The 25744-nt window shown below is 37.1% G+C and overlaps 1 protein-coding gene across 4 annotated transcripts in view; it reads right to left on the reverse strand.

The window, feature by feature from the left end:
• Positions 1 to 22889, reverse strand: part of RICTOR (RPTOR independent companion of MTOR complex 2) — a 127680-nt gene extending 104791 nt beyond the window's left edge. For all 4 annotated transcript variants that reach the window (XM_067730559.1, XM_067730557.1, XM_067730558.1 and 1 more), the window contains exons 1-2: positions 22780 to 22889; positions 22561 to 22608 (exon numbers count right to left, since the gene is read on the reverse strand). In XM_067730559.1, the coding sequence (XP_067586660.1) occupies positions 22561 to 22608; positions 22780 to 22828 (97 nt within the window). In that variant the 5' untranslated portion in view covers positions 22829 to 22889. The remainder of the gene's footprint in view (positions 1 to 22560; positions 22609 to 22779) is intronic.
• Positions 22890 to 25744: the final 2855 nt, after the last annotated feature.

The raw sequence follows: 25744 nt of genomic DNA on the forward strand, positions 1-25744 counted from the left end.
AAGATATACTACGAAATTTAGACATCTTTGGGCAATGGATAATTATTAAGGAAGACATTTATGCAAGTGGATGGCATGATCAACTCTGTGTTTTAGAAAGACTGTAGGGGAGAAGAAAGTCAAGTTTAAATAGAGGTTACAAAAACCTTCCATGTAAGAAACTTCATCAGTAATGGATTAGAGCTGGAAGGAAAGGCAGGAGGAGGAATCAAGGATGAATCCAGGATTCTAGATTGGATATACTGATGTATGACAGTATTTACTAATAAGTAATCCTAGAGCAAGTATAGATTTAGGGGAATTTTTTTTACCATTTGTAGTAAGCATATACACCAAAAATAACAAAAAACACCTTACATGTTATACCTTAAAATGATGAGACAAAATAATTGACTATTTGGCCTGCATCGGAAACAGACTTACAGACCAGTGGTTTTCAAACCTGTGTTTCTAAGAAATACATGAATTATAAGAAATACTGATTCCAGAATCAATATGCCTGGAAAGTGACCCACATTTGTACCATTTGTAGGAGGCACCCCAGTCATTCTTATGCACACTGAAATTTGAAAGATGCTATAAAGACTACCACAATGTCATGTAACTAGATTCTGATATCCCTTTGGATTTATCTGATCTGAACTTTTGAAGAACAGATAAGAGCTACTCTATGAAATATGCTTCTGTATCATTTTCAAATAAGAATATATTACAATGTGAAATAATATCCAGACACAAAAATAACTATTAGTACATTATATGCTACAATATACTGTGCTAATATTTTTACATGAAAAATCTGTTTTAATCTCCATACGAACCATAGAAGGTAGGTGCTATTATTATCCTCCTCATGCTAAAAAGAGTCTTAGAGACATTAATTCACTTGCCTGAAGTCACACAAATACCAGACATGGTAATAAGATTTGAACCTAACCAATCTGACTCTAGAGTCTATCTCACTCCCCAAAATGCAATCGCCCTACAGTCTACCTCATTATACTGTTCTGCCTTTCAAAGGAGAATGTACCTTCAGTGTACACACCAGTTTGCAATTATACATTTACTTGTATGATTGGTTGACATTTATCTCCCTGTAAGTCAGCTTTGGTTCACCATTATGGTGTCATCCTAATACCTAGAATGATGTCTGACACACAGTAACCACCCCCCAAAAATTTTATTGAATGTCCCAGGTCACACTGTGAATATTAAAACACAAGAATTTACAATGGAAATACTGTCTTATGATTATAATAACAATAACTGTAGAAGAGATGTATATAAAAGAGGAGCAGATAAGAAAGATCACACTGCTTTAATGTATCTATTTTTCAAATTCTGAGGACCAAAACAAATTTACTCCCCCAAAACCTAACCATAAGTAACGTCTTTCTATTGCTTTGAAAAGGAATCTCACCTTCTAAGGTAAGAACATACCTATTTAATATAATTAGCAATGTAACTGCCATGACCCATTCAAATTTGTCAAATATAAAAATTTTAAATGACAATGTCTAGAAAAGGTAGAAATTTGAGCCTGCCATTTACCTTCAGAAAATCACCTTCCTGATCTTTGTCTACACACCCCCTCCCTCCAAGCATTATATCGATATTTACATTCATACCAGCACTAGAAATCATGTCCCCAGGTTGTACTAATTAGATAAAGAACTAAAGCCTAACTATTTACCTAATAATCTTCTAATCATTCCATCATTATCTGTTTTTAAATGGTAAGTAATTTGTGAATTTTTAAAGATTTTTCTGGTAAAGATGGCTTAGATGTTTGTGGTGGAAAATGAAGAAGAGCTGCTTGTTAGGAAAAAAAATATGAAGTGCTTTCTTAGAGTTCATCTCTTTCCCTTTTTCACAATAAAATTAGAGATCAGTAGAATGCTTGGGCTTAGAGATAACTGTAGTACAGAACTGTAACCAAATTCACAAAGCACTTTTACTTTATACACACGTACAAAGTATACACAAGTATATACAAAGAATACACAAAGGACATTCACCAGGCTACAGAAAAGATTCAAAGAATCTTTGTCATGGCATTTATTTTAATGCTATTTTTCTGCAGAAAAACAGTATGAAAAGTACTGTCTGCAATTAGAACATTTTCTAATGTTAGTAAAAATAACTAAAAGCAATTACTATATAAAGATTACAATCACTGGATGTTCTGCTAAAACTTCTATGTCTTAATCTATTAAATCATTAGGTTTCCACAGTCCTCTAATTAGAAATCTTTTATTGTAAGAGAAAAATTCTGTTTCTCTCTGAAACAATTCACTATGTAAATGAACCCTGTAAAAGAACTGAACAGCTGTGCCTAAAAGCTGAGGCAATTAATTGTTATATACACCCAGCCTATTAGATTTATTTACAAAGTTAGTTGTACATTTTGCTTGTACAGCTACTTTCACGTTTTTTATGAAACATGACTATAGTTCAGATCACTTGTCTGACAGGTGGCTTCTATGAATGTAATTAAGGACTTCCCTCTTAGAAACTAATAAAGGAGCAAAGAGTACAAATACACTTGGCTGCAAGACACAATTTGAGTGTGGGTTAGAAATCTGAAAAATGCTATTACAATGTTATTTTCTAACCTTTCCATTTGTATTCTTGGTTCTACATCTTACTGCCTAATTCCAGTATTTCCATCATTTAATTATTCACTATTTCTCATTGACCTAAGTCTCTCACTAGTTTTTACCCATCTTTTAAAAAAAAAATGCTTCTGCCCACTGTTTCCCATTTTTTGAAGTGACATTACACCTTTCTTCTACCAAATCTCTCTGAGGCTCAAGTTAATTAATTCTTACCTCATCTTCTAAATTCTACCCATCAGGTATCTAGGCCACCATTCCACTAAAGTTGTTCTCTACGAGTTTACTATTTACCCAATACAAAGGCTTTTTCTCAGCTTTTCAAACTCCCTGACTTTTCCATTAGAGAACTACTGGCCAATGCTAACCAAATTCACCTTCTCTCCCTTGGTTGCTATAATTCACGGTCTTGGTCTTCTTCATACCTATTTTTCACTGTTCCTTGAGTACTTCTCTCAAAGGTCTGCATTCCCTCCTCCTATTTTATACTCTTTAATATTACCTAAAGTTGTATCATTTGCCCTCAGGTTTCTCTTTTCACTGTCTCCATAACTCTTAACAAATTCAATACAATGCCTCAAAATTTCAATTCTACAGTGTATCTTCAATTAAAGAAACAAATATCTGTTTTTATGTTTGGTGGTCTGTCTACATCGAATTCAGTATGTCCTGTGATCAAATTAATTCATCCTTTAAGGGAAAAAAAAAAAAAGCTTTCCAAAATTTCCTTCTTTAGGCAATAGTAATATTGTCTGAACTAGAAAATTACATTCAGGTAGTCAACAAATATCATTGAGACATCTTAGCATATGTATCTTCAGCACCTCTTCTACAGACTATATCACAACAGTATCTTATTTTTATACTACTACTAAGTTCTGAATCAGTGCCTTGCTGATATTGCCGTATTTGGCATTGTTTATGTTTTTATGGTTATATACATCAAAGAAGACACACCTCACCTAAAATTATCAAGACAAAAACATATTGACTACTCTGGAGTCCCATGCATATGGGAAACACATGATAAATTAAGCTTTTTCATGAACCTTGGGCAATGGTGATCTTAATTGTGCAAAAATGCCATAATATACAATTGATCTGTGTAATTCAAGTGCAAACAAGTCCTCTAGTTACAAATTTACTACTTGTTATTCTTCTGTACATTCCACTTGGGCATGCATAAATAATTGCATTAACACCAATAATCAAAATCTAAAAGTAAATTTACAAATGCTGTTTGAATTTTAACCTTTAAAAGCTCTGAACTATTATAAATATAACAATATAATGCATTTCTTTGGTTATATCTTGCATGAACAGGAGGTCTGAATATGATCCACCCTAACTGCTAATATTTTTATATTTATTTATGCATTCTGATAGTGCTTTTAAACATAATTCTTTCCATACTTCTACTATACGACCTTCAGATGATCCTTCATCGGACATGCTGGGGTTAGACAGGTTTAGGAATTCAAATTTTTTTTAATTTTAAAGGTAATATACCACAGATTTAACAATCCCAACAAGGTTAGGGGCAGTATTACATATTCACATACAGTAATATTTTTTAGATGAACATGTGAGGAGACACACTGAGATAATACAAATTCTGGTCAGGTTTTGCTGCCAAATGAGTTTAGGTCAGGTTACGTTTTGTCAGGTCACATTATTTCTGAAAAACAGCTTTCATTTTCAGAGTTTTTGGTTTTTCAAAATTGTGGATAAGAGATTGTGGGTCTGTACAATTAATATTACCAACAGTCCAGATCCTTCATTCTTTTCTACAACAAAGTCATTGAAAGTCACTTTTTCCATTCTCCCAATGACACAAAATATGCCAATATTGAAGTATAAATTTAGATCTCCTTATTCAAGTTGGATAAAGTTTAATACGAAATAAACCATATCACTCCAGGAAAAAAAACTTGTTTGTCAGCACAGAGAATTTAACCCCCAACAAAAAACTTTTCTACCAATTCAGAATAAAGACTTTTTGTTTATGATAAAAATACTATCGGAAAGAAGGACTTCTGGCCTTCAGGGCAACTACCTGGCTACTAAAGTACATCTGTGAACTACCGACATGGGTACTACCTGGCAGCATGTTAGAAATGCAGACTCTTGGGCCCTCCCATACCTACCCAATCTGACTCTTCATTAAATCAACATCCCCAGGTGCTTCATTTGTACATTTACGCAGAAAACGTTAACCTAACAGGCCTAACTGCTTTTCCTTAAAAAGGTCTGCCTACCAGTTCAGTCACTGGCTTACACCCGGAAAAATACTTGCAGAGGTTTCCTACAGCCCTAACTGGTAAGAGTGGCTCACTGGGCCTAAACCATTTATGCAAACAATATGGTTTTTGCCAAACGTCTGCTTTCATTCTGTTAGTCTGGAATTTTGTTACCTGCCAGGCAGAGGCTGCCTACTTCTCAAGTCCTCAATAAAAACCCTGGGGCTGAGTCTCTAACAAACCTCCCTGGTGGACAATATTTCACGTGTTATCACAATTCATTGCTGGGAGAATGAAGCATGTCCTATGTGACCCCACTGGGAGAAGACACAAGACTCTTGTGCCTGGATTCCCCGAGATTTCATCCAATGTATCTTTCCTCTTTGCTAATTTTGCTTTGCATCCTTTTGCCATAATGAGTCTTCCTAGCAAATTACTGAGGTCGTGGGGACCTCCAAAACAAGACTAGAGCTTGAGAACCACTGCTGTAGAGCTTAAGTGCATGACTTGAGGAGTGTGGGCTTACCCCAAGACAAGGAATTCATCAGCCATAAAGTCTGATACACTAAGAAGAACACTCATGCAAAAGGGGCAGAGAACAAAGAAAAGTATCTCTGGGTAAAGCTGCAAACAGAAACAAAACAAATAAAAAGAGACTTCCCTGAGATTCTAAGCCAACCACAGGTGTCTTTGGAACCTAGATATATTCTTTTGCATGATCCAAAAAAAAAAATCTCAAAATGAGAATTTTAATTTAAAGTAGCCCTTGGTATACCATATTCCTGGGCAGCAGAAGCAAATTCAACCATCAACCACCACCTCAACCCACCCACCCACCCACCCAACTAGGTAGCCACCCTTAGTCTGAGTAACCTAAAAAATTTAAGTGCACAAGCAAAAATCATAAACACAGAAGGAAACGTGAAAACAAGCCACTATCAACAGAAACAATAAACAAAAAAATCTTAAAAGACTGTAAATATTAGAAGTACCATATACATAATACAAACAATGAAATAATTATGTTTTATATATCTAAAGCAGGGAGTTTGGCAAACTTGTTCCATTAAGGGTCAGACTAAGTATTTCAGGCTTTGAAAGGTATAAGGTCTCTTTCGCAACTAAACTCAGTAGCCGTAGCACCAAAGCAGCTGTAGGCAATACTTAAATGAGCACAGCTATGTCGCAATAAAACTATTTACAAATGCAGCATCTGTAAGCCTTACTTGCAAAATTTGCAGGCCATAACTTGCAAGCTTCTGGTTTAAAGGAAAGAAAGGACTGAAAATATGATTCAAAATTTACAAACATCCAAGCAGAACTTCTTGAAATAAAAATAGCATGATTGAAATTTTAAAAACTCATTGGGGGGATAAACAGAATAAACACAGCTGTGGGGAGAACTAGTGAACTGAAAGATACATCTGAAGGTATTATAACGTGATCCCCAAGAAAAAAGGAGACAAAATACATGAAAAAATTTAAAAAACAAGAAAGATAATGAGAAAGTCTAACATGCATTTAATAAGAATTCCTAAACAAGAAAAAATGCAGGAGATGCACTACTCAAAAAGTCAGACTGAGAATTTTTCAAAATTGTTCAAAAACATGAAAAATACTTAGAATCAGGATGCCCAATGAATTTCAAAGTAGGACAAATAACCATCTAAACACATTTTATTCAAGATGTTTCAGACCAAAGCAAAAGAAATACTACAGACTGAAAAGACAGATTACGCAGAAAGAGAAGCAATATGACAGACATATTCAAAAAATTAAATTAAAAGTGTGTGAACCTTGTGTATGAATCCTGACTCAAAATGATATCTGTAAGACAATCAGGAAAATTTGAACACTAAATACTAGATGATATAAAGAAATCATTGTTAATTTACTTAGTTGTGCTAATAGTATTACAGTTATATATTTAAAAGTCCTTATCCTTTAGAAATACACACTGATGTATTTACAAATTAAATAATACTTGCCTAGGATTTGCTCTAAAATTATCCACAAAGGGAGGAGGAAGATTTACACATGAGGTAAGACTGCCCCATATGTTTACGATAGTTGAAGTAGGATAAGGCGTACATGAGGGTTCCTTATATTTTTTTCTCTGTGTATGTGTATGTTTGAAATTTTTCATAATAGAATATTTTTAATGAAAGTCTGATAATCCCAAGTGTTGACAAAAGTATGGATCAAGAGCAACTCTTACATATTGCTACTATGATATACATATATTTTTTCATATAAGCAGTAATTCTACACCAAGTTATATAACCTAGAGTAACTTACGTATGAGTACCAGGATTCATGTACAAGACCATATATAAAATCATTGTTTATAAGAGCAAAAAACTACAACCAAATGTCCATGATTAAAAGAATGGATAAATCACTATTATTTATTTAATAACATTTGCCTTCTGGGTTTTCACCCTAGCACTTACCGACACTATACTAGGGTCTTTGAACAAATTTTCTCATGTAATACTTATACTTCAACGATACTATTTCTTGCCTACCTCTTCTAGTCTCACATCCTCCACTCTTCCTCTCCTCAAGCGCTTTCTTTCTCTGGTTCTTTCCTATCTCTGGGCCTTTGGATCAATATTTTATGTTCCTTCTACCTGTTGAAGACTTTCCCCCTACTTCTTCACTTGGTGCCTCCCCATTAGTCCTGGATCAACTAAATATCACTGCCTCAGAGAAGTTTTCTCTGACCAACCCCCTAACCACCTATCAACTCTCTTTCACATACTCCAATTTTACATTATTCAGAGCATTTATTCATACTTAAAATTCTGTGTTCACCTGTTTACTGTCTGTGTTCTCCTTACTAGAACATAAACTCCTCAGGGGAAGTATTCAATGTTTTTCACCACTGAATCACCAGCAAAAGAACAGTACCCAGCACACAGTTAAGGTAAATAAATATCTGTCAACTATGACTGAGGGAGGCAGGAGTGAACAAATTATTACAATATTACAAGAAAGGTAACATACAATATACTATAGAAGCCCAAAGAAGGAAGATATTCCACCCAGCTGAGGAAATTAAGATTAACTTTGTAGAAAATGTGTTTCTAGCTAGAGTGAAGAGAGTAGATTGGGAAAGGATAGAACTAGAACAGGGATAGTAGTTATGAAGCCAATGCAATCACCCAAGAAAGAAAATGAGGCCTCAAGAATGGCATGGCAACAGAAATGGAAAAAAGATTTTACCAGTATTTCAGAGATAAAATCATTATTATCTGGTCACAGATTTGATGTGTAGAATAAGGACAAAGAATGAGGCTAGAATGTCTCCTGGGTGTCCTCCTGGGTGACATGGCCCCATTAAAGTAATTCTCTTAAAACCCAAATGGAAAATATAGAAAGATTTTTAGAATACTAAGATAATTAGTTAAGTATGAAACACAGAAAGCTTGAAGTACATGACTACATTGTTAAGATGTTGAGTAAGCCATGAAAAAATGGGCCTGGAGCCCTCAAGCTAAACACAAATTTGATGGTCATTTATTCAGCCAATAAAGACTTACCAAGCACATATAATGTGCTGGAGCTGTTCTAGGCTCTGGGGATACAATGGTGAACAACACAAAGTGCTTGTCCTCACAAAACTTACATTCCAGGGAGACAGACAAACAATACTGTAATTGGCAGCAGTGACAAGGGCTACAGAAGAAAACAATATAAAAGAATAGAAAGTGGGCTTCCCTGGTGGCGCAGTGGTTGAGAGTCCACCTGCCGATGCAGGGGACATGGGTTCGTGCCCCGGTCCGGGAAGATCCCACATGCCGCGGAGCGGCTAGGCCCGTGAGCCATGGCCGCTGAGCCTGCGCGTCTGGAGCCTGTGCTCCGCAACAGGAGAGGCCACAACAGTGAGAGGCACACGTACCGAAAGAAAAAAAAAAGAATAGAAAGTGATGGAGATGAGGGCTACTTTAGATAAGATGATCAGAGAAGGCCTCTCTGATAAAGTGATATTTGAACAGAGTTAAATAAAGTGAGGGAGCAAGCCTCCCAAGATTAGGGGAAGAATAATCTAGACAGAATGTAACAGAAGTACGAAGGCCCTAAAAAGAGAATAAGAGTAGGAATGAAAAAAAAGGAGGCTGTTTTGCCAAATATAGTGAACAAAAGGAAAAGAGTTAGGAAATGACAACGGTTGTGAGGAAGCCAGGGACTAGATTATAATGGCAGTCATCACATATAGTGGTTGTATACTTTTTAGAAAAATTATCTTCTCACACATATTCCAGTACAGTGCTAAAATACAGCAGATACTCGATGAATTCTTTTCAAATTAATGAGTGAATAAATCACTGAGTTAATGAATTCCCACTACATTTGAGTCCAACTTATATTTAACTGTTTCCTGAACTCCAATTCATCCCAAAGGACAAACCAAATACCAATTTAAAAGTCTAAATTTTAAGCTTTAATAATCTTCAGAAGCAGAATTTTTAAAATGTTTTGAACAGTGACATCACCACTAGAACAAGTACATGCCCTTCCAAGAGGACTGCTTAGAAGGAAAACATTTACTTCGAAGTATGTAATTTCTAGATTGCCTGCTAAAACAACACATCATGTGATAAATCCTTCACACAATTTGAAATGTTCTGATAATCAAAATATCATTTTAGACCAAGTCCTGATCATGGTAGACAGCAAAAAATTACCACACTAGTTCAGCTCTAGGCTAGGAAAAAATCATTTAAAATAATTTGGAAAAAAATTCATGTACCAGTAGGTAACAAGAGCAATAACTAATATAATCCTGAAAAAGATGGTGCAAAATATAGATTTACTGCATTTTACCATTCCTAATACAATCAAACAAGCCCTCACTCAAAATTCACCACTAAAAACATGTATTCTTTCTTTCTTTTTTTTTGGCTGTGTTGGGTCTTCGCTGCTATGCATGGGCTTTCTCTAGTTGTGGAGAATGGGGGCTATGCTTTGTTGCAGTGTGCAGGCTTCTCATTGTGGTGGCTTCTCTTATTGCAGAGCACGGGCTCCAGGTGCACGGGCTTCAGTATTTGCAGCACACGGGCTCAGTAGTTGTGGCTCACGGGCTCTAGAGCGTACGCTCAGTAGTTGTGGTGCACAGGCTTAGTTGGTCCGCAGCATGTGGGATCTTCCCGGACCAGGGCTCAAACCCGTGTCCCGTGTATTGGCAGGCGGATTCTTCAGCACTGCACCACCAGGGAAGTCCCAAAACAAGTATTCTTTTGGGAGCTAATAATCCACACTCAGTTTAGATCTGTTCAGTGAACTGAACAGTCTAGACTCAGAATCAACAAGGATATTCCAAGGTTATTAAATGTTCCCACCTTCAGGGAATTCCAGTCATTGTTTTCCATAATTCCAAAGAGTAGATGCATAAAAATATTTTAAATGGAGTGAATACTAATATCTTTAAAATTACCAACATTTAGAAAATGCACTTCATCAAAACTTCTTCACCTTCAGTATAGTTGAATATTTTTGTTTCACTTTCATATTTACTCTTGCTTTTGCATATTGAAATAAGTAAAATGCTCTTTATTTTACTCATCTATGCTAAGCACATGTTGCCAAGTTGCTGTCAAGTATTTAATCAATTTCCTATGCAATATTCAGTTCTAAGTTCTTCGGGATATGCATACCAAGAGATGGGCAGTGGAATCTTTTTCTAACAAAGCATCACCGACTCAGAGACAAAAACCTAAAATTCAATGAAGAATTAATTTAAAAAAAAACTTGACAATTAAAATTTATTTTAAATCAAGGAATATAAAACACTATCAAGTACGGGAAAAGAAAAATGTGAAGAGTCACCAGAAGACTAGAAATAGAATAAGAGAAATACAAATTGATGAGAGAAATTGAAAAAAACAAGGGTAAGATGGAGAAACAATCACACGAAGACACTTTAAAACTATTAATGATGTCTTCCACATGAGATTATTGCAGTGAAGACCAAGAACTGTTTACCATCCTCCCTTTTTCTCCATAGAAATACTAAGCCAATTTCTGTAACCATTCCACCAATTTAATTAGGTCAACACAAGACTTTTATTGGATTGGAATTCTAGTTTTTCCAACTTTCTAACTGGTAGCTTTGAACTCTTTACGGTGATTTATCTATAATTTTTCTTTAAATAGTCATTATGAAAAAAATTCAAGAAAAAAAAATTCACCTATCTAGATGTTTTCATGGCTAAAACATTAAAAGGTCAGGCTAAAGAGGAAAAAACAGATATTCAGAAAATGATTTTAAATGTTTTAAGTTGGAATTAGTGTAATTATTCCAAACTCTAACCACTCATATAAATCCACTGCCCAACCAAATGAAAAAAAATCCATACACATCATGACATACCTAACACACATAAGCAGACTTGGATTAAAATAACTTTAACTTGGGCTTCCCTGGTGGCGCAGGGGTTGAGAACCCACCTGCCAATGCAGGGGACATGGGTTTGAGCCCTGGTCACAGACGACCCCCACATGCCACGGAGCAACTAAGCCTATGTGCCACAACTACCCAGCCTGCGCTCTAGAGCCCACAAGGCACAGCTACCGAGCCCGCGTGCCACAACTACTGAAGCCTGCGTGCCCAGAGCCCGTGCTCTGCAACAAGAGAAGCCACCGCAATGAGAAGCCCACGCACCGCAACGAAGAGTAGCCCCCGCTCACCGCAACTAAAGAAAGCCCGCACGCAGCAACAAAGACCCAACACAGCCAAAAATAACATAAATAAATAAATAAATAAATTGGAAAAGGCAGCTTGTCCAGAGTCAAAAAATTCTAAGAGGCAAGGTCAAGATTCAAATCCAGATTCAAATCCACATCTATCTGGTTCCAAAGCTCAGGCCCTTAGTTACAGTGTTAGACTGTGTTAATGTATCATGCAGGTAGCATGTTATTAAATGTTATTTTGTCCATATTAGTATCCTATATCTATCTTTATACATATAATCCTACTATCCATATTGTAGACATATATAACAACTTTGTCGAGTCATACCTCACCTACCTTGAACTATGCTATGAAGCAATTACCTATCTGGAAAACAACCAGGATGCAAAATCAAGCACTCCAAAAGATACCAATAAAAATTCAAAGTATGTATCATCACCAAGTTTATTCACTACAGTTAGTATATGTTACTGACAGCAGAGCCCCTTAATTCCTCATAATCACAACCTAATTATCCCTATTTTCCATATAATGTTAATAAGTCCAGTTATATAGTTTGTATTTTACAGCACAGTAAAACTAAAAACATAATTTTTAAAGTAGCTTCCATATATGCTTAAAAATAGAAATAATATTTATACACACACATCTGTCCCAAATCTACTCATATTCAAGTACCCCCAGTGAATATTTAGTGGTAATATTGTTACTTACTTTAAAAATAGTTACACTTTTTCCTGTGGTACTTTTATAATAGAGACACAATCACCGATATAAGTAAAAAATTTTTCCTAGGACTCAAAAATTAAATCTAAACTTTTTTAACAAAACAAAATAACTATTACAAGAAACAATAACATAGCAAAAGGCAACTGCCATAGTTTATCCAAATCTCTTAATCTTTTTATTTCCTTTTGAAAACTAACCAGCATTTTGAAAAATTTCTTCCGTTACGCTAGGTAAAACAGTATACACTTATATATTCAAAACAATGTTGAAACATGAACACACAACACTGAATTCTCCCGTGACAAAGGAGAAAAGGTCTATTTTAAGGTTTATTAAAAATAAAAAGTGATTTAAACTTTTTTAAGACTACACTAATCTAAAATTATAACTTTTTAACTCATTAAAAAGTTATAAACTCTTATGTTAAGAATTATTCTTACATGACATACGAAATCTTATACAACATAAGAATTAATCCGACCTGCTTTATACCAAGTTATGACATTCGAAAATACCATTAGAAATTACAACATATAAAGTAAAACCACATGTCACTCTAAATAAACAAGATAGGAAATAGCTATCTGTATTCAAATATCCCATTACCATGATTTTATACGAATGTTATGTGACAGATATGATTAAAATCTTACCTACAACACGTGTTAAATAAAACTTTCCACAATATTCCACTTGCCACCCCAGATACTGCTGTATAGCTAAAGGTTCAAGTTCACAGCTCACCTACCTCCAACCTGGAGTCGTCTCACTTTTTCTGCAACTCTATTCCCGTCAGTTTTTCTTTTTCTCATTTTTCTTGGGGGAAGGGGTTGTGGTGATGGTGGTGTGGTGAAGGTTAGGGAGTGTATTATACAGAATTATGAGTGGAAAAAAAACCAGGGCAATTAAAAGTTTTATAGGGATGAACATTAAGCATGGAAATAACTAGCAATACTATTTTAAGATGTGATTTCTCAAAGTATGAAACTATTGATAAAAATATATATGTACACACATCTAAAAACAGTTAAAATACACTTTCATCTGGCAAGTTGTTTCTTCTTAGCAACTAAAAGTAAATTACTTGGCAATCTTCTTTGTTTACAGCTTCTGTGTTTCTTCACTATTTATTCATTATAAGAAACATGTGAAATTACACTGGGTTCTGAACAAGATTACTAAAATCCCTGCAAGTGGCAATTCAACTCTTGTTTTGCTCCTTTAATAGAGTGTTAATTTCCCCAAACACTGTTTATCCTTTACCCAAATAACTAGAGGGTAGGGTGTCTGGATTTGGCAATGAAACAGTGCATGTTTTTCAGGATAAGCTTAATTTCAAATATTCTCTCTCAAATATAAACTGTCAGGCCACATGTTTAAATTTTGAAATCAGAAAATACGGTCATTTTAGCATGGAAAATAACAAAAACACTACTCATCCCACTTATAGTCTCTATTTCCAAATTGCACACATCTAGAAATAAGTTTGATACAAATTTATAGAGCCCTTTGAACATGCAGTATTAATAACGGGGAGAGGAGACACATATACTACAAAACAATGAAAGAAAAAAATCATTTATGCTTGGGTTTGGAATGCAGCCAAGCATCTATATACTCTTAATCAGAAGCACACAATTACTTCACAATATGCCTAAAATCTCTCAGTCCAGTCCAGCACTACCTTCAAAGGTTTGAAAAGCCCTAGCCCAAAATACAATCAGCCTTCAATAGTTAAGAGATTTATATACAGAACTCATCATCAACTTTTTCTCAACATTATCTTCAAATACTGAATAATATGCCAGGAACATGTTAATTCACAAAATTACGCACGATTTTTAAAACACTGATCCAGGGCTCTAACTATTCAAATACTACACTTTTATGCAAAGGTCCTAACAGATGTCAACACTTCTATGAGGACTCTCCTCTAGGTCATTCCTTACCTATCTCCCATTTTTTTCTGAATTCCTCTGGCTTATGACTCCTTTATAAAGATAACTGGCAGGTGCTTCAAATACTATGCCCTGTTACACGTATATCCCAAATATAATATAAAACTCCTTAAAGCCAAGAATTATGCCTTCCTGATTCACATTAACACTTACTAACCTGATAATATACTAAAAATATGCTGTCTTGATATTAACAAGCCACTACAAATCCAAATTCTTCAACATTTTGGGATTAAAAAAATGGCAGAGTAATTGAAGGAGCCAGATTCTTTAAAATCCAGGTAATTAAGGTTAAAAATCTCTTCTATACTGCTTACTGAACTCAACTGACTCCTTGAACAGGCATGTTTGAAGCCCTGGCACATCCTCGATTTTATTATATTATATATAAATTTCATCATTACCAGGCACATTGCTCAGTTTATGCAATCTGTATGGCTAGAGGACTTTGTAACAGGAATTTTAAGAAGGTACTTAGGTTTAGGTTCTCTTTCAACCCTATGACTCTGAACACATGAATGTTATATTCAGCTAGTTTTACACAATTATTTTCAATTTAGTTTGGCATCTATATAATATTGTAAGTACATTCATCATAGTGATATAATTTAAAAGTAGCTATTCAGCTTTAACCTGGCCACACTAACAAAAAAGCACAGATAATACAAAACAATGGATGATCCAAAAAGCATTAACAGTCAACTCTCAACTATTCATATTTGGATTACCTAATAAATATTTTAGCCAGTTTACATCCACTATTCTAAGAGTATTTGCTTAGGAAATAAAAATTGATGCTAATAATTCAAATGATAGATACATCAATCTACTGTAGGGGAGGAAAAAATATAAAATCTTCCCAAACCACATATAAATAATGCTATTGAGATTATATTTAGCAATCTTCCACCATTATTCACCTTTTTCTTAAGTGTAGGTAACTGAGAGTGGACTGTATTTAGCTTGTAATAGAAGTACAGATACACAGGCACGCAAACCAGTCACTGACCCCACTGTGCTTTTCACAGCCCTATTTCAGTAGCCTGAGACCTGAGAGGGGGAGGAGGTAGCAAGTCACTGCAGATGATCACTTACAAGGAAATTGAGAGTTGACTATAATTTACATTTAAAGTGCTATGAAACACCATACTGCTACATGTATTCATTGCTGTTTATGGGAATCCTTCTCACAGTAACTTAACAAGAGATTTAACAAGGCTTTCTCTTTAACCTTTCAATATCCCAGAAACATCGTGATATCTGAGAATCACAAAGACTGATGGTGAAAGTGCTACGCATGGAAAGTAGTACGCATTTCAGAGATCAGGAAACTGAAGCCCAGAGAAAGTAGCATGCCAAGATCATCCTCAGATTAAAGAAGAGAAGAACTGAGTTCTCCAGAACCCAACTTCAGTGCTATGCCTCTCAACCTCTTCAACCCCAAATTCTCCACTTGGCTTCAAAGATCACAATCTTACTAATTTTTAACTTTCTTCTCTGTTTTTCGCCCCTTTCTTCTTATTGATTCCTATGTTGTGACACATACTCTAATCAGCTTATCCTCTAACATTCAGATCTTCAGCTCTTCCTCCATTTACATTCTTCCCTCTCTCAAGGCCCTAAAGCAGAGAACGATCTGATCACAAGAACAACTACAAAAACATCCATTGCAGCATTCACTACCTCTTACACATCTCTGACAGAGTCAATCATCTGAAACTCAAAGTGAAAAGCTGAACACATTATCATCTCTTCCAAAATGATTTCTCCATTTCTTGGCACCATCGCTTTCATTGTCCCTCAAGTTTGCAAACTTAAAATACTCTTTTACTTCTACTCTCCTTAATACTGTGCTCCTTTTCTCATCTCTCTCTCCATCCCTCCTTACAATAAATGTCTCGGTTATTATTATATGATATATGCTGGGGAAGAAGCTTAAATTCTAGTGAGAGAAGTAGTGAACAAGGAACTTAAATAGGCAATGGTAAGTGATATTTACAAAGTAATAAACAAAAAATGTGGAAAAGTAGAGGAGGAAGCAATGAATTCCCACTGGGATGATAAGGAAGGATTTTCCCAGAAGTGGCATATGACCTAGACCTTAAAGAATTAGGATTTCTCTAAAGAGTGCTGAAAATGGAATTCTTGGCAGAGAAAACAACCTATGCAAAGAAAAGTAAATAGACACTGCATGCCATGTGCAAGGAAGAACAAACAGTCGTCTTTGACTAAAGCAGGGATTCTCAATCACGGGCATAACACAATCTCCAAGGGGAAAGAACAGGAATGGGGAGGTAGGTACTTTAGGCTAGCAAATTCTCCCCAACCCCCTTTGAAAATCACTGTGTGAAAAGAAGGGAGGAAGTGCGTTACACAAGTGAACTATGTGGAGAGGCAGACTGATTTAGAATAGTATGGTTAAGATAGTACAGAAGAAAATACTTCTAGAATAAATCATAAAAGGCCTTCAATGCCAAGCTAGGAAATTTGGACTTTATTCTGTGAGCAAAAAATGAAACCTGTAAAGTGTGTGTATACAGTTTTTTGTTTGTTTTTGTTGTTGTTGGTTTTGTTTTGTTTTATGTAAGGGAATGAGATCAGTTCCAGATTTCAGGCAATCATATAGCAGAGGGAGTGAAAGAAAGAGAAAAAAAATTTTACTGTCATCCAAATGAGATAATGAGGATGTGAACTAGACCAATGACAATGAGAATAGAAGGAGAGAGAGATTTCAGAGGCAAACTGGGGAAACGTGGCAAATGAACCAAGAAGATGAGCAATAGGTCTCTAGCTTGAATAACAGAGGACGGTGGTGGTACCTAGAAAGTGAAAAGTGGGTATGTGTTGGAGTGCAAAATTTTATAAACCACAACTCTGAGATGATTACCAGACATACATGCTAATATGTTTTGCAAGCTTAGAAGAGAAAGTATGAATAAAAAAGTAATTACTGTAACCATCTCAATTCATGGATTCTTGAATCCATGAGTGACAAGGGTGCTCAGGGAGCTAGCATCAATAAGAGGGCAGACAAGAAAATCAAGGACAGAACCTTAGGGCACACTTGCTTAAGGAGCTGGAAGTCCAGCCAGCAAACAGAGAAGGAGAGGTAGGAAAAGAACCAGGAGTTTTAAGAATAGCAATAGTGTAGTAGCTACAAGTGCATGATCTGAAGTTAGTCACTCACTAGCCCTGTGACCCTGGCTGAATAACTTACCTTTCTGAGTTTCAGTCTGTTAGAATTTGTAAGCCTATACCTTCAACTGTAAAATACGGATAATAGGAGTACCTCAAAGAGTTATCGAAGATTAAGAAAAATAATGTTTTAGTGCCTGGAACAAAACTACTAATACAGTAAGTAGTCCTAATAATAGAATGGGGAACTTAAAAATACCAATGAATTTTGCATGAGGTTACTAGCATCCCTTAAGAAACTATTTTAAGTACAGGGGGAGAGCTGTGTTTACAAGACTAAAGGAGTTAAGGAAGAAAACTGTGTGTAGAGCCTACAAAAAAATAACTGTTTTGAAATCTTTGTCCTTATCATTCTACTCGTCTCACCATCATTCCACGCTTAGCAAAGTACCTGCTCCATATGATACAACAACAAACGCTGAACACGAGAAAACTGAGCCAAAAGAAGGAAGAAATGAAGAAGCAAGAAATCTTAGTTCTACAAAGAATCTTAGGGGAAACAGAATTAGGAGCATAAAATTCCTTTCCAGTTTAGCCTTGGAAATGAACAGAGATGATTTATCCTCCGACTCGGGAAAACAGAAGGTAAGTATAGGTGAAATACAAAGGGGAGAAGACAAGGGGATTCACATTAGACAGCCTCTGTCATCCTAATAAAGAAATAACAGTTCTCTGCGCAGAGTACGAGGATTCCAAAGTCAGTTTAGAATCTGGAGAAAACAAATTAGTTGGTTCCTCCATTCCAATATATATTCAACTTCATTTCTGTCTCCAATACCCCGGTCTAGTGTCCCATGATCTCTTAGATTCTACCAGGGGCCTCCAGAGCAGCTCCTCTTCCTACAGACTTTACCTTTCCCAAGGTGTGGTATATTCTCTTGAGAGCCCACATTTCCTTCCACTATGTCCACAATTCTTATAAGACGTCAAGCCCTCTGTGAAGCTGCCTGATTCTCTACCCACCAGATTTAATCATTCTCTCCTCTAGGCTACTTCTGTTCCTTGTACAGTTTGATTACTCAGTTTATTGTTCCGTATCGCAATCACTTCTTTATGTCTGTTCCAGTAAACTCCTAAAAAGGGAGTAACATCTTCCTCATCTTTACTCCTCCAGCACTTAATTCAGCATTTCTTATATAAAAAGCAGTCAATGTTTGTTTTGTCTAACTGAAGTAAGGGATTAAACAACATGAGCAATCTCTTGACTAGAAGGAATCACAAAACAAAAAATTAAGTGTTCAAATCTGCATCATTCAGATAACCTTCCTACTTTCCTAGCTATTAAACAGCAGCTAAGACAGTCAATCTTTTTATTCCTACTAATGGAAAAGTAAAAGGATTGGACAGTCAAAAAATACAAAACTCAATACTTAAAAATAAATTATATTCTAACAGTTATATTTGAATATACACGTTTCCATGTCCCTGGAATTCACCTTGAACACAATAATTAAATTATACTAGGAAGAGCTTACACAGGAAGAATATTCTGTCTCTCTTCAAGTTATTCAGTACCAAGAAGAGATGTACTAGTGGACTGATAAAAAAAAACAGACTATCCTTGCAGTGGAAGTGGTTAAGGGAAGCATTTTGGTTTCAAAATAAACTGGCATGCAAAACAGAGAGAGTATTTAATGATACCAATAGCAAGTATCACGGACTTTCATGATTAAGTACAGTAGTTGTCTGAACAAAACTTAAAGCAACAATCACCAATATATCAACTATAGGATCTCCTACAATGAAGTTCCTGAACTAGATCAAAATTAATCCAAAAACAATTTTTAATTAAAGCACTTTCGTATAAACCATAGCACTAACATCAATATGAAAACCAAAGAACCTTAAGCCTCTCCTGGACTTAAAGAAGCTTGCAAGGCTGGCCACGTCTTATTACTAAGAAATTTTCTGGAGTCTGGGAGAAAAATTCTAAGGTTCTGTTAAAGAAAATATCACATTTTTTCTTAAGTACATATAATAGATTGTTTCTTGCTTAGGCCTAATTCTGGTAATGTTACAGTTTTTTGTTTTTGTTTTTTTTTTTTTTACAGTTGTTACATTCAAGAACTTATACAGTGCTGCATGTCAATTACGTCTCAGTAAAACTGGAAGAAAAAAATGATCACAGTTGGGGTGGGGGCACGAGGAAACTAAATGATGGGGGACATATAAGAGCTCCTTATATTTATTATATTCATACATTCACATATACTTTATACATTTTGAAGCTTTTCTTAATAAATTAAAAAAAATAAAAAGAACTCTAGTTCAGAAAGACTATACCCAATTAACTGTATGTCTCAAAAAAAGAAAGCTTCACTACCATAATTCCTTATTAAAAGTTTATAATATTCAAAACAATCATCTGAAATATTTTAAATGTGATATAAATAATTTTGATTTCATAGTTTAGGAAAGCAACTAACATTTAGTTAACATCACTCACAAAGTACTACGTCCCATGCTGAGTACTATATGGCCTAGCTCATTTACTTATCACATTCTTAACAACCTTCAAGAATAACCTGAAATTAATCTCTTTTTTTTTTTTTTGAGCTGAAGAAACCAAGAGTTAATCAAGGTCAAATAACCTGCCCCAAATCACCTATTATGTATCACAGCTGAGATTACAACTCAGAACTATTTGACTTTATACTACACGTTGATAGCTCCTTCAAGAATTACAATGATCATGGCCTCTATTTTATAATGAACTTTGTTATACAGCTACACAGTGAATTTCTCAAAGGTTACATAAAAATAATGAGAATGAGAGCAAACACTGCCTTAGCGTTAAAAAAATTTTTTTGGTTACCCAAACTTTATCTAAAACATGCCGTAATCCAATCCACAAACAGCTGCCCTTCAGCTGCAACCCAGACTGCCCCACAGTTCTCAAATGATTACTAAAGTTTAATTCCTCATGAACTTTCTTCATGTTAGATCCACAAGCCTTCTTCTAACAATGAATGTTTGTCAGAATAGCAATTTCTCAAACAACAGAGTCACTATACAATGAATCTAACTCAGATTACTTTTTCAAAACTTCCTTAAGACTCTGGAACACAGTTCTCAAATGCCCTCTCACTCCTAGTTGTATATTGCTTTTGCAATCAGATTCAACTGGCTGTGTATATTTCATTCCAAACTGAAATACATCTTGTCAGGGCAAGCAGAAATAGCATTTTCTGCACTATTTGTATTATCCCAGAAACACCTAAGGACATAGGTATTTACTAAATTCTCAGGAAATATAGTATTTTAAATAGTAAATATACAGTTATCTGTGTACTTGAGTAAAACTGGAGTAAACCAAAGGTATCAAATTTGTACATAAGCTCTTTTACTACCCAAAATTTTGACACCAACCAGAGAAACCACTATATATAGGAGCTCAGTAAAGTCAATTTAAAGCACAACTATAACTTATTTCTAGCACCACATTCAAACAGGTCTTTAATACACAAATTAGACCCAAGATCTATCTAATAAATGGTCTTTTCACCTCCATCTAAAACATATGCGCATGTATAAAATAAATCACTAAAACTACATCTGCTACAAAACTCAAATGCTAAATTGAGCCCTGTGGGAATTTTGCTTATTTTGTTAGCAAATTTACTAGAAAATCTTTTTCCACATATATTGCATATAGACTTTTCATATGTGTGTTATACACAGTCAAGTTTCCAAACAGTTACACAAGTCAAAAGTTTTACATCTCCCTACAGTAATATTCAAACCCTATCTGCTGAAAAAATGTTCTAATTTAGTGCATTAGTGATCTAATTAGTTGTCATTTCTATTACTTAAGCCCTATTTTATTTTAGAAACTCTTCTGCCTGTAAAAGGACCTAGTTCACCCGAGACAAAGTCCTAGAACTTTCAGAATAAAATATTGTTACAAAAATGTACTCTTGTAGCTAAATAAAAACTAGGCTTTTAGTTTACAAAACAGTAATCTTACATTATGATACACAAAATAAAACAAATTAGAAAATGCGCTATGCTTTAAATACAGAGATGATCCTCAACAATGAGCCCACATCTAACAAATACTGTAGATAATAGTCATTATGTTAAGTAGAACGTAGGTTAAAAAATTTTTTTTTAATTTTATATAGAATGTTTAAAACGACGTTTTTTCAAACTTCCTAAAGTGCTTTTCAGATCTCAAAAAGGAAACTGAATTCTATACAGCTGAACCAGGTTACACGCTAAGTTACAGCCCGTGTGAAACACGACTTCTTCGGAATCAATAGACCAAATCTTGTTTACCGTGGAAGAGAAAAGAGAAACCTTGTATATAACTACTAAACGCTCAACGAGATATTGTCGAATAAACTCCAGTACGGTGACTGATAGAAGATATACTGGCCAGTAGCCGGCTGGGGTCCTTAAAAATATAGCAGGGGTTTACCCAGTTCCGAAGGTGTAAACAAACCCATCGCCACTGCAGAAGGTAAACAATGAACCTGCAACGAGGGTGAGGGGCCGGCTTTTGCCAACTACAGTCTCAGAGGCCCGGGAAAGGGAAACAAGAGGGAAATACAGCGTACACCAGACACTTCGCAGAAATCACGGGCTCCAGGTTTCACTACCGAGTTATCAATGCTGCGGGTCCCCCAGGGCAGTGGGCAAAGAGAAAAACAGTCACGCAGTCAGCAAGGACCGAGCAGGTCCGGCTTCGGCGCTGGGGGACGGGGAGGGCAGGATGTGGTCGCTCTTCCCTCAGACGTCCTCCGGCAACCTAAATAACAGCCTCTACCTCCCTCCGGCCGCCCCTGGGATTCAGCTGCTCGAGCTCCGGGACAGGAGGACAACGCTCCCCCGCGGGTCTAGAGAACCCAGAGGGTCGGCGACTCCGCCGAGTCCCGCTCGGTGCTCGCCGCAGCACCCAGAGGCCGGGAGAAGGGCTCGGAGCGAGGAAAGCGGGCACCGGGAAGGGGGATGGGTCCGGGGAGACTGCCCCCGGCTCGGCTCCCGCGGGCCGGCAGGCGGGGCTCGGGCTCTGCCTCCCGCACCCCCGCGGGTCCCGTGCGGGGCCGGACCCTGCCCACGGCCCCGAGCCCCCGGCTCCTCCCCACTAGGATGCCCTCGCCGGCGCCCGCGGCGCCCCGCGTTACCTCGGGTCAGATCCAGCGGGACGTTCTCCTCGCCGCTGTCATTCCGCCCTGCGCGAAACAGACACATAGCCCCAATTAGGATTCGCTCCCAGGCCAGCGGAGGCAGCCCTGGCTCCGGCCAGCGCCCCGGCTCGTTCCTCCCGCCCATGACCAAGGCTAGGCAAGTGCCAGGGGTGGCGGTTGCCCGGCGGCGAGGGGTGAGGGCCGCAGCGGACTTACCTCGTATACGGAGGTTCTTCAGCGAGCGGCCGCGGCCGACCGCCGCCATATTGACGGGTTTCAGTCACAACACCGGAAACCTCGCCCAATCGCGCGAGAACCCCTTCCCCTCCCCTCGCGCCGCGCCCTCCCCTCGCGCCGCGCCCGCCCCCCGCGGCGGCTGGCGGCGGGCGGCGGGTGGTGCCGGCTTAGCCCGGGGCGCGGAGGGAGTGCGGTGCCAAGTCGGGATCTTGATAGAGTCTGCGGAGCGCGCGCGCGCGCGCCCGCCCGTCCCGGAGGCGGAGGGCGCGGCGACGCGCTCGGCCCTCCGGGAGCACGTCCGCCAGGAGGGGGCATTTCCCACGAGGGGAATCCCATTGATGCGAGTTTGCAGCGTGGAGGATGCTTCCCCTCCAGCCGCCGCGGAAACCGTAGTCAAAACCGACACGAAGTGGGAGGAGGCCTTCATGCGCCAGGCTGGCCACCTGCTGAAACCATCCTGCATGATTGTTTTCAAGTCCTGAGATAGCCCTCCTTCCTTATTCGTCAATTAAAACGATTTTATTAAAACAACAACAACAAAAATACAAAACACTGTGCAGTTGTAACGTAACTAAATCCTGCCTAGAGTCGCTTTGCTCCAACCAAGTTAACACGTAACAAAGTTTATTTTCCAGCCTCACTGACCACCGTGCTAAGCAGCCTTGCACTTGATCTTCAAAGCCACACTCAGCCAGGCTGGCTTCTCTAAGTGGAAGTAGTCGGGTGGAAGTTTTGCTTTTGACCGCTTGTAGTAGGACCCGAGAACGGGGTGAAAAGTCGGGAGTACCGGGTGGTGGTCCCTGGCGGTGGGTGGGATTGTTCCCGCGCACGCGCGGGGGCCTGGAGGCCCGAGGAGAGGGTTTCCTCTCTGCTTGGAAAGAGAAGCTGCTAAAGCCTCTGTCTGGGTTTTCCCCTCTGTGTAGCTCCTGAAACAATGGGCAATGTGGATGTTGTGGATTAATATTTTTTACAGATGAACCTAACAAGTATTACGTGTAGAGACTTTAATCAATATATATACACCTGGCCCCTGACCCAGCAACTTTCTCTTAAACTAGATTAACTTTGAAGAGAGGGGTGAGCGTTTTGTCGCCTCCTGTTCCTCGACACTTGTCTTTCTATATTCCATGAGACTGGAGGTTAATTAACAGTGGAGATCTTGCCTTAACCTGTCTTAACCCGGCTACTAGTTAATGCAGTGCCCAGCATAAATAAGTGTTCAATAAATAATGAGGTAGCTGAGTAAATGCCCTGGATTCCTTCTTTGTTTCAATGCTCTTTCTGCTGTTTAAAAAAAAAAAAAAAAAAGCTATTTGGAGATATCAATTGCAGTCGTTAAAAATAGGGAACAATTGGAAACACTTAAATAACCAAAGTAGGGATTATGCAAATTATTGCAGCCATTAAAAATGACAATGCAGGTCTAGTTTATAGGAAATACTGTTCATGATATTAAATCAAGCAAGAAATTACAAAGTTCCCTTTTTTTATAAACACTTAAAATACATAACAACTTAAAAGTATACTTTATAAAATATCTTACATGTCTATGTATGGAGAGAAAAATCTGAGATGTACCTCAAAATGTTAACTTGTTTTTTCTCCTTAAATTGTGGAATTACACATACAGTTTCTGTTCTCGTTTGTCCGTACTTTTAAAATGTCCTATAATTAATACATATCAATTGTAAAATAAGTAAAAACTTTAACGAGAAAACTAAAAGCAGCATAGGGTAGCATCATCAAGAAAATAAAAGAGGAACACTGCTTCCTTAGGATACTGTTCTCTGTATATTCCGGGTCCTTTTCTTAGAAGAGCTGCAATCAGTATCTGCTGCTAATACTGCTCTTAGATTCAAGGAGGCAACACAATTAGAGTGCTTTTTAAAAATGTCCTCTGACATTACCAAGCAGTTACAGCCTAAGGCAAAAATCACCAAACTTGAGGTCTGGATAGGACATTAAATTTTTGTATTTCATCTCTTCATGTATCATATTTCACCATTTTAGAAAAGTAGAAAATCTGTCAATGAAAATTCTACCAGATTCTTAGAATGGTTTCAATTTTCAACCAACCCCTTTTACCCTATTTCTGAAATTCCTATCTATTCTGAATTAACCCTTTCCCAGTACAATTTAACTTCATTTTCTTTTTCAGTCTTCGTGAAAACTGAGAACAACCGATCCACTTTTAAAGTACTTAGGGTACATGAGAGCCTGAATCTAATAGTCTTTCATCTTTATAACTATATGCTCTTATTTAAAGATCATTATTCAATTACTCCATCTCTTTCAGGAGGAAAAAAATCATCTTTCTCCAAGACTTACATCTTACAGTGAAACTAGTTTTTTCCTCTGTTACTATCCCAGTCATTTGACTGGCTGTGATCTCCATGTTTGTTCTTAAGGTGAATGGCATTTCTGGTAAAAAGAACACGTTCTTAGTGTTTGCAAAAGACTTTCAACTAGGAAGCAGGAGTTTCGGTAAATTTTAGTAAGGAACACATTTTACAATGTTATGTTTGCTTTTTAAACCATAACACTACATTATCGATCTTAGTCAGCTTGTTGTTAAAATCTCTAAGTTATTTTCTAAACTTGCCAATAGCTAGCCATTCCTCTTTTTGAAACTTGTTTTTCTTCCCTGTTTATTTTAGCCCACTCCTCTGTCTTACTCATTTTGTTTACTTCTTACTACTTCTCCAATTTTCCAGGTCATTTTGGTTCTAATCTGGTCATTGAGAATGTGACTTCCTCTTCTTAGTTTTCATTTCCCAATTAAGTTTCATTTACTGTGTGAATGACTGTTTTTTCTCATTGTATTAGTCATTGATAAAAAGTGTTATATGAGATTAGGTCCAGGACCACACCTCTAAAAGATAACTGCTTGTTTTGGAAGATACAATGACTTCATTGATAGTCACTCTGGGTTCTATTCCCTATC

The sequence above is a fragment of the Pseudorca crassidens genome, chromosome 3 (genome assembly GCF_039906515.1).
Source record: "Pseudorca crassidens isolate mPseCra1 chromosome 3, mPseCra1.hap1, whole genome shotgun sequence".
Taxonomy (NCBI): Eukaryota; Metazoa; Chordata; class Mammalia; order Artiodactyla; family Delphinidae; genus Pseudorca; species Pseudorca crassidens.